Here is a 9911-nt window from a genome sequence, read left to right as displayed (position 1 = left end):
GACAGATTTCAGCAGGTATCTGTTTGATCTTCTCTGTTGGCTGGTGAACTAGTTTCCCTGATCTCTCAGTCACTGCAGGTGGAGTTCAGGTGTTACTGACTCAGGCAGGTGAAGGCTTGTCCTGTGAGTTTGGCTCAGTGTACTGTTGATTTCTGAGACAAAATTTCCCTCCCTCTCCTCTCTCCATTATTATTATTATTATTATAATTATTATGATGATACACTTACTCTCTCTCACGCACACTCTGTTTTTTCTCTTAAACCCAGTAGCAGTTCCTGTTTGTGTGGTTACACTTGTGTATGTGGGTGAGGACACATTGTCAGATAAATGATGAGAGCTGTCACACCAACAGGTGCTCAGAGAGTTTACTACAGTCTGCCTCTTTGCTCATGGAGAGCAGTGGTGTTAACCTATATGAACTGATTTTTGGACATGTTGGGGGCAGTGGAACAACACTGACACATTTGGCCTCATGCAGCAACAATCCCTTAAATTTCTCTTATATTTTCTCTTAATCTTCTGTTGAGAGAAAATATAAGAGAAGTCAGCTCCAGATGTACAAATACAGTCTGAACTATCCAGACCTGATGTTACCCAGCTGTGCTGAATGATGAATCTGACTTTATCATAGTAACCTATTAGCATAGGTAACGCCCCCTAAACACTGTATAAGGGCAGGTATTGTGCAAAGACTCTGGCACATGACCAAGACCTGGAGAGATGCCACCAAAACAGGCTGTAAGAGGAAGAAGAACGTCCGCGTAGTAAAACTGACTCACTGTGAAATTAACAAAGTAAACGTGATTTTCCAGAGTGTCAGTACTGGTGTTACAGGAATTCATCTGTGATGCTTTAAATGTGTGTCAGCAGCAGTGATGAAGGAAGTATTTACATCCTTTGCTAAAGTAAAAGTACTCATACCACACTGTGAAAATAGTCCTGCATTGAAAATGTTGCTAAAGTAAAATCATGTAAGTAAAATCAAGAAAATAAATTATATCATAATATATTTACAGTAAGTAGGCTATTGCAAGTAAAAGTACTTGGTGCAGAAAACTTTAAATCAGTTTAAGAAACTAAAATAATTGAAAGGAAAAGCAGCAAGTCCCCATGTTTAAGAAGCTGGAACCATGAAATGTTTTGCATGAAAAATTATTCAAATGAATGAAAATTGTTGGCAGTTAATTTTTTAACGAATCAAATAATCGTTTCAGCTGCACTTTTATAGTTTTTTCATAGTTCGTGTGCAAAGTCTTGATCTGTAAAGTTTTCGTACATTTTTTTTTATCTTTCTCACATTTAAAACTTATGTTTTTCTCATATTGGATCTAGGCCCAATGTCTCCTCATAAACTGTGGCAGAGATGTTAGCCAGGGGCGGATTATCAGACAACAGCCCCCTGGGCAAAGAAATGCAACCCAGCCCCAACATAGGAGCAAGACACACACACACTTAATGGTTGTTTAGCCTCTTTTGTGTAATTGTTTTGCATCTTTTTGTGGTTTTGTATCCCTTAATAGTTTTGTGTCTCTTTGAGGTGATTTGGTGTTGTTTTGTGTCACTTTATGGTTGTTTTACCCCTTGTAGTTATTTTGTGTCTCTCTGCAGTCTGTTAGCATCTCTTTGTGGTTATTTTGGATCTTTTCTTGGTCAGTACCAGGGGCAGGGCTTGCATGGTGGCACGGGGGGCACCTGCACCCCCTGTAATCTGATTGGTCACCCTATGTGCCCCCCCAATGGTCATTGACTTGTAATGTCAATCATTGTGTAAAGCTTGTTACCACTGCAGCATGTTAAAACTGAAGCAAAGCTGAAACCTTGTGTGACTGGACTGTGTGCTGAACTCATGAAGGCTTTTATTTTGGAAAAAGGACAAAGGAAGTGGCTCCGTGGCTCCACTAATGAACTTGTGTAACATCATCAGCCACAGACTTCTCTGCAGCATAAAGGGGATTTATAGTTGTGCGTAGACCCTACGCATTTAGCCTATGCCGTTGTGAGCATTTATACTTGTGCGGTGGTGTGTCTGTGTCACTTTGCAGTTACACCTCCGTGCGGTGGTGTGTCTGTGTCACTTTGCAGTTACACCTCCAAAACACTGGATGGCAGTGGGGGTTTCTGTGAAGTGCTGTAAAGTTTAGTTGATTCAAAACACACATTAAACACACATTAAACACACATTAAACACACATTAAACATGGCTTAACAGAGACAATTTCAAACACAAGTACACAAATCAGCTTCACTATAACTCGCAGCATTCACAGACAAACACTTGTCTTTATCTGGACACATTTTCCCCACAAATACAACATGCTAACGTTATTAGCACAAGTCTATGGCATTTTACATTGTATAAATTAGCCTAGCGTCTAGCGATCTTTTCCTCTTCTCATATAAAACCAGGGACAACACCGACTGCACCGCCTGGCTCTCACCTGATCTAACAGCTGATTGGTTTAGATGTTGACTCAACAAGATGACGTTTTAGATAAACTTTTCATTTTTTGTTGGATTTTAGAGATTAAGATTGTATTTGTCTGATCTGAAGGTTTATTCTGTGAACAGAAAACATATTGTGTGACTGATGGTGAAGTTTAGTCATCAGAGACTAAATACATTCATCATAAACTATACAGAGTCTACTGTATATTAACTCTAGACGGTTTAATTATTGAAGTATTTAGCAACACAGAGACTTGTGGTCAGTGAGGTGTGAGCATTCTTAAAATAACATCAGATGTGAAGCCCTGACTGTATCTGACTGAGCCTTAATGAAAGCTGTTGTCTTGTATTTTTTTTCCTCTGAAAATATTAACCTTATAGTCAAACACATTGTTTATTCAGGGGACAGGTCAAACTGATATGATGCTGATTTACAGGAGAGTTCATGTCAAAAGGACGATAAACCATGAACATAAACTACAGATCACCTGTAAAGCATTTTAATAAATTACTCTATCATAATTAAAACAACTGGAGACTGAGAACAAACTGATATATGGGCAGGGGCGCTGCCAGGAGTTTTTGGCCCCATGAAAAAAAATCACATTAGGCCCCCCCTGCGCAGCTGTTGTCACCACATCTCTAGGACCCAACTGACCCATTAAAAGCTTTACATAACTCTAACTTTGAAGGCTTACAACTGTCTTGGTTCTTGTAGTTCAATACCAGTACAATATTTACTGCTAGTGAGTTGTACATGCAACAGTCTGCATACTGTATGCAATTCACTATTTGATGCAAGATTAAAATATACATTAACTTTTCGATCAAAATAAATTAAGATCATCATCTCAGAATAATAAAAACAGCAGATTTTTGATATCAATAAATGAACGACACTAAATCCTATAGATTTACATTGACCCAAATTAACTGCAGTTCTGTATCTTATCTTGGATAAGAGGTGAAACGTCTTCTAAGACAAAACCAAGTCCAGTTGCGTTCGATTCAATTGCCTTGAGATAACTATGACCTGGATGAATGAGAATATCCACAGGCATGTTGTTGAGTCTGGTAAAAGGGGCAGGGACAACTGGTTTTAATATGAATATCTTGCTAAACATTTACCTGCACTGATTAAATGTAGGTTAAAAAGGAGTGAAGTGTAGGCTAACACTAGTCTGTGGCTAACTTATTTCACTATGGACATTAAGCTAACAGGTTAATCTCTACCACTCACAGGCTATAGGCTACCCACCTTTCTTGGAGAAAAACTGGGTCATATATTGACACCCTTTCTTTTGCCTCTCCTCTCTCTCCTTTCTCTCTTTCCTTTTTTGAAAACCAGGTTTTCTTTTAGTGCTAGCTAGCATGATGATGACTGTAGCGTTCTAGCGCAACTGCTGCCAGCTGCTAGGCACTGTCACCAGTCAGTGCTCTAAGGCAGGACCAAACCATTTCATGCAGATACAGGGGGGTGGTCAGTCAATATGGACGTTCACTTTTTGGTCAATGGGGATATTTAACTTTTACTGCCAAACACAAGTAAAAACAAAGAGATCATTAATTTTATTACTATATTTGGAAAAAAAAAATTCTTAATGATGATGGTTTAATAATTTTATATTAATTTTTACCTATTTTGGTGGCCCCTGTCAGTCAGGGGCCCTTGGAATCGTCCTAACTTTTCTCCCCTATATGGTGCCACTGTATATGGGTCTGATCACTTTTTTAATAAATTAACAGAATTCCAGACAGGATGTAAGTGTGTCTGTGACTTCCTGTATGGACTGAAGGCTGCTGGAAACTGTTGGGGAAACTGTCCGACTTCACTGCATCTTTTTGTCACTGCCTCCTGCTCAGCCGCCTGCTCTCGTCTGCTTTCCAGGCGAGGCGCAGTTCATCTCGAACGAGCCTATTGTGAGAATGGCCCCCCCAGATTCACTGTTGTTACCCCCTGTTCCCCCCACCAGAAAATACTCTGGACCCGCCCCTGGTCATTACATGCTAATTTTACAGGTGAGGGCTCTACAGGGGGCCTCTGTATACTTAGGTCCCCTGGGCCTGTGCCTGTAAGAAGGTCTTACTGGATTAAGTCTTTATTCCAGTTGCTCTGCCAGCATCACGGCTACACTGTCTGCATCATTCTTATGCCTTCAAGCCAGCGTTAGCTGTGGCCAGCAGAATCATGTTTTTGGATTGCCTGTCCATCTGTACGTCCCATTTTCATGATCGCGATGTCTCAAGAACACCTTGAGGATGAATTGATTAGAATTTGATGGTCAGAGTTCAGAGGTCAAGGTCACTGTGACCTTGTATTTCTCAAGAAGGCTTTGATGGAATTACTTCAAATCTGGAAAAAACATCCACTTGGACTCACAAATGAACTCATTAGAATTTGGTGGTTGAAGGTCAAAGGTCACTGTGATCTCACAAAACATGTTTTTAGTCAGGATTCTCTGAAGGACAACGTGTGAGACAAACCCCTGTATGTCTGTCTTATTTACTCTACATGTAAATACATTGATTAATAAATGTTTTTAATGTTCCAGGGCCAGCTATCGTCAAAGTGGAACAAGACAGCGATGCTTTGTTACCCTGTTCCCTCAGCACCAAGGAGAACATTGAGACTAAACAGTTTGACTGGAAGAAACCTGCTCAGAAAAATGAAAAAAAGAAGGAGGTGTTCTATTATATTGCAGGCGAACATTACAACAACGGTCGTGATGGTCAGAGTGAGGAGTTCAAAGGTCGAGTCTTTCATTTTCAAGAAGAACTGAAACATGGCAACGCCTCCATCATCATCAGAAATACAAAGATGGCTGACAGTGGAGACTACACCTGTGTTTTTCCAGATCTTCAGACACGTCAACCGTTCCACATTAAGCTTATTGTTGGTGAGTTCTTATATGAAACTGTTAAATATGAAGATTAAATCTCGATGAGCACTTGTACGACTGAATTAGTTTAAAGCATACTCTGATCTTAACCCATCCAGGATACAAACCAGTCAGGTCTGTGACTGTGAATCTGTTTCAGATTTTTTTTTTTTAAAAAGAGTTCAATGAACATGGAAACACATTTCTTAGCTGTCTGTTAAGTTGATGGTGTCGCACAAGAACTCTAACATGTGTTTTGTTTTGCCTTTCAGATTGTGTCTTAACCTCTTGAGGGTCATTTTGATTATGTGCATTTCTGTCTNAGATGAGGTGTAATATGTCTGTGATGACTTCTGCCGTCAACATGAAAATACGCAGTATAAATCTTTATTAATTACTATTTATAAAATAGGGTCGCGTGCAACCTCGGCGCTTCATAACATTAAAAGACAGAACAGAAGAAAACATCCAAGGTGAGTCCTGATTTAACGAGACTACTCTCTACCTGTCACATGTATGTGATCACAGGCCTTATATCATTCAAAACACTTTAAATCTGTAAACCTCACCGTGTTGAATTGATTTGAGGAAAAAAAAAAATATTTGCTTAACAACATATCATATGCAACATCGTTATTTAATTAATTTAAATGTTTATTATCTAATTTTTGAAAAATTTCAATTTATTACAACGACTAGAAATCGTATTTATTTGCTGTCCCCTCCTAATTAAAATACATTTCAACTAAATCCACCAATTTTCCAAATAATTTGGTAAAATTAAGCAGTGTCATTAAGCAGTCCAGGAATAAATCTTAATGTAGCCTACGTAATAATGATCAGTTCGTGTTGAAACTTTTTTTTTCCAAAACTTTATTCTGAACAAAGAATATACAAAACAAAATAAAAAGGAACAATGAACAAGGACACAACAGAGCAAGGATGAGGCATCAGAAGAGCAAGGACTGAGAAATAGCTATAATCATTTTTTTTTAGCTTTTGTGTTAACTTTTTCAACCTTTTTCAGTGACTTAAAATAGTTGGGAAAGGAATGGATGAACGCAGAGAAGGAGAGACTGCTTTCATTCCATTTACAAGAGTGTATATGGTTTTTACCCCAAATAATCACAAGATTAATAATATCAGAAAAATTAGTGTCCAAGTTGTCCATATAATAAATTTTGTCATTTAAGGTAAATGAAGGTATGTTGTCGATTTTCAGGGACAACCAGTTGTGAATTTCAGACCAAAATAAATTGACAAAGGGACAACTAAAAAAGAAATGTTCTACAGATTCAACTTCAGTTGAACAAAAGACACAAGGATCCACATCAAACCAAAATCTTTTGTGTAGAAAATCGTTAGCAGGGTATATTACTGTTATAATCTTAAAGTGAGTTTCCTTTACTTTAGGAGCAGTTTGTGTTGAAACTGTTTTAGAGAAATGTTGATTCAGTGTTTTGGTCATTGTAGATCTTGTTGTTTCTTTCTAATGATTTGATTTTAACTCATTATCTTTTGTTTTGCAAAAATGATTAAAAAAAAAAAAAGAAAGCCCCCCATTGAAATCTTCCATCAGCGTTGATTGTCAGCCATGGTAATACAAATTTTATGATCCATTTTACATTTGGGCAGCATGATTAAAAACAGGTCTTACCAACATATTTAAGACTTGATAACACAAGGCATTTGATTACTTTGTAGGCTCTGTTTCATTAATTATTATTAATTAATTGTGTAATTAAGGACCTGAATGTTACACTTTAATGCTGTAATTATCTTATGTAATCTTTTGTTTTTATTGTGTTCTCAGGTGCAGCTCCAAAACCAGCTGTCACCACACGAAAAACACAGCATGGAGTGCTGCTGCAGTGTGAAGTTCAGGGCAGTCCACAGCCCACAGTAGAGTGGCAGGACAGTGCTGGAAACGTCCTTCCTGCTGGGGAGACACAGGTCTCAAGAAGAGGAGGTCGTACGTATTTTACTGTAAACACCACTGTGACCCGGTCTGACGACTTCCGCTGTGTGGCCACACAGGAGACACTCAGCCATCAGATTTATACTGAAATTTATGTGTCTGTCAACGGTGAGATTTTTCCTGACCATATTCTCATATTCAGATAATTATTATTGTTTATGTGTTATTGTTTGTCATAAATGTTCATGTGTTCAGACTGAATACAAAGGACATTGGGTTAAAGACATCCCCACAGATGTTTCAAACTGAGTGGAACCTACTCACTTATTCTGAGACTCTTAGACTTCACTTCATGAATCTACTGAGATAAGAGGAAGAATGAGTGTATACCTGGAAATAACACGCATCTTTGGTGATTTGATCTCATGTGGACAGCGCTTAATACAAGTATAAACAACCGCCAAAGTGCTTTGTTATCTGATCATTCAAATCACTTGCCGAGGTGGTCTTGGACACATTTGACCACATATCTTTTGTAGTGTAAGCACTAATGCATCCTGATGCATCCACAACAAGGAGTACCCTATAGGTCCAGGATGTAGTGGTTGTTTTTGTGACAACGCGCTAATGCTCTAGTACTTACCCAATTATTGTTGAGCTGGAAGAAGTGTTTTGTGAGCATCCTCATTTTGCACTATGGAAGGAGATGTGTTGAATTTTGCTGACAGCCATATCTCCAGCTGTACTGACACAGCTGCTGATGTACAGTAACTAGCAAGCATGCTACAGAGCAGCTGGCAAGAGTATGGACGTAGTAACTGCTGGACAGCAACGAAATTTCAACATAAGCGGTCAGCTGGCAGCAGTGTGTCTTGGCCGTCCACTTGTGTTCCGATCAACAAAACGCATGTTATACCTGAGGCCTGTTCTACAAAGCAGGATTTGGACTAACTCTGGGTTTTTTAGCACCATGAAGCTGGTTCTCTTTTTACTGGGATAAATCCCCATGGTAACTTATGCTGGAGCAGGCTAACTTCAGAGTATCGGATCACAGCCTGTCAACATCCCGTCCTCTGACCAATCAGATCACAATCACAGTGAAAAAAGTATCCATGGACAAAAGTCCAGAGTCTCAGGTAAAAAAAAAAGAGTAGCCTATATATTGTTATAGGTCAGTAGAATCATTTCATTGTTTCAGGGCTCTATTTCCACTGGTTTTAAAACAGAGCTTCTAGCAAACACAGAGATCGTTTACAACACTAAACACATGATTTTAGCTGCATTTTAATGTATTTTAGTCTGCTGTGATAGTGTTGCTATTTTACACTCTGATCCATCACTGCAGTTTAAAATAACATGAGACGCCTGTGTCCTGACAACTAGGAAAAAAAGATTATATTTTATTAGAAAAAGAATCCACACACTGTTAATCGGCTCCTGTTATTATACATAAATCAGTCATTAACTAGGCTACTTTTCCCCAATTTACCTCAGTAGCAGAAACAGTTTGGTGTTACTTTAGTAACTTTATCAATCAATCAATCAATTTTATTTATAAAGCCCAATATCACAAATCACAATTTGCCTCACAGGGCTTTACAGCATACGACATCCCTCTGTCCTTATGACCCTCGCAGCGGATAAGGAAAAACTCCCCCAAAAAAAACCCTAGTGTTTTATGTGATATATTCAACTAAATGGCAAAAGATACTCAATACTAATGTCACATATAGCCTAGTGACATCTAAACATAATTTAAGTTTCGGCTGATGGTGAATTTTTGGGAAGTATTTTCAATATTTCTGCATTGTTGGTTATAAGATTACAGAGTATTGCTTATATCCCATGCCACTGACATTTTACTGTCTTGCAGTTACGGACACTTTCAGTACCGTTTCATCTCATGAAATGAAGTACTTCATTCATGTTTCTGATGATGTCGCTGTAATTAACACCTCGCCTCTTTCACATGAACATGCTTGTGGCTGGATAGGAAATCCCAGAGTGACTGAAATAGTTGATAACCAGCTGTGTAGTACCTGTTATCCAAACAGACAGTGTTAGGGTTAGGCAAACCAGATAATGATAAGATATCCCGGGTAAGCTGGACTGGCTTATTAAAGAGGGAACTGACAGTAAGAACTGAAGTTTGATCAGTCACACACTAGTCTCACCACCAGACAATCAGAGATCCCCGCCTTCTGCAAAGCGTTTAAAGACTGACTTCTGAGTCTAGTCACACACACACACACACACACACACACACACACACACAGACACACACACACACACACACACACACACACACACAGTCAGTGTGAACGTTGTCAGCCAGCTGTAGCTAACGTCTGTGTCGTCAGTATTTTAGTGCTGAATAAACACAAAGTGTAAAAACAGTCCAACAGTCAGATTCACAGATGAAATGGAGACAAAACTGAACTTTGTGTTGAGTGTGAATTCACCTTTTAGGAGCATGAACATCATGAATCATTGTGACGATGATCTCCAGCTGTGATTCTACACTAATACTATATGTGCTGTACATGATGTGCAGTCACATTCACAGTGTTACATTTACTGTCTGTAAACATGTTTCAGAGGAAAGATTTGAGGACACAAATGATGAACATTGACAAGTGTTGTGCAGCGTCACACTCATAGTATCAAA

The 9911-nt window shown here is 38.7% G+C and overlaps 1 protein-coding gene across 1 annotated transcript in view; it reads left to right on the top strand.

Annotated features, from left to right (window-relative positions):
- The window catches only part of LOC126385929 (butyrophilin subfamily 2 member A2-like), a 12864-nt gene extending 5415 nt beyond the window's left edge, over nucleotides 1–7449 (top strand). The window contains exons 2-3 of the mRNA XM_050037974.1: nucleotides 4999–5343; nucleotides 7139–7449. Of these exons, the coding sequence (XP_049893931.1) occupies nucleotides 4999–5343; nucleotides 7139–7449 (656 nt within the window). The remainder of the gene's footprint in view (nucleotides 1–4998; nucleotides 5344–7138) is intronic.
- The last annotated feature ends 2462 nt before the right edge of the window (nucleotides 7450–9911 follow it).

The sequence above is a fragment of the Epinephelus moara genome, chromosome 24 (genome assembly GCF_006386435.1).
Source record: "Epinephelus moara isolate mb chromosome 24, YSFRI_EMoa_1.0, whole genome shotgun sequence".
Lineage (NCBI taxonomy): Eukaryota > Metazoa > Chordata > Actinopteri > Perciformes > Serranidae > Epinephelus > Epinephelus moara.
This window is presented reverse-complemented; position numbering and strand designations above follow the sequence as displayed.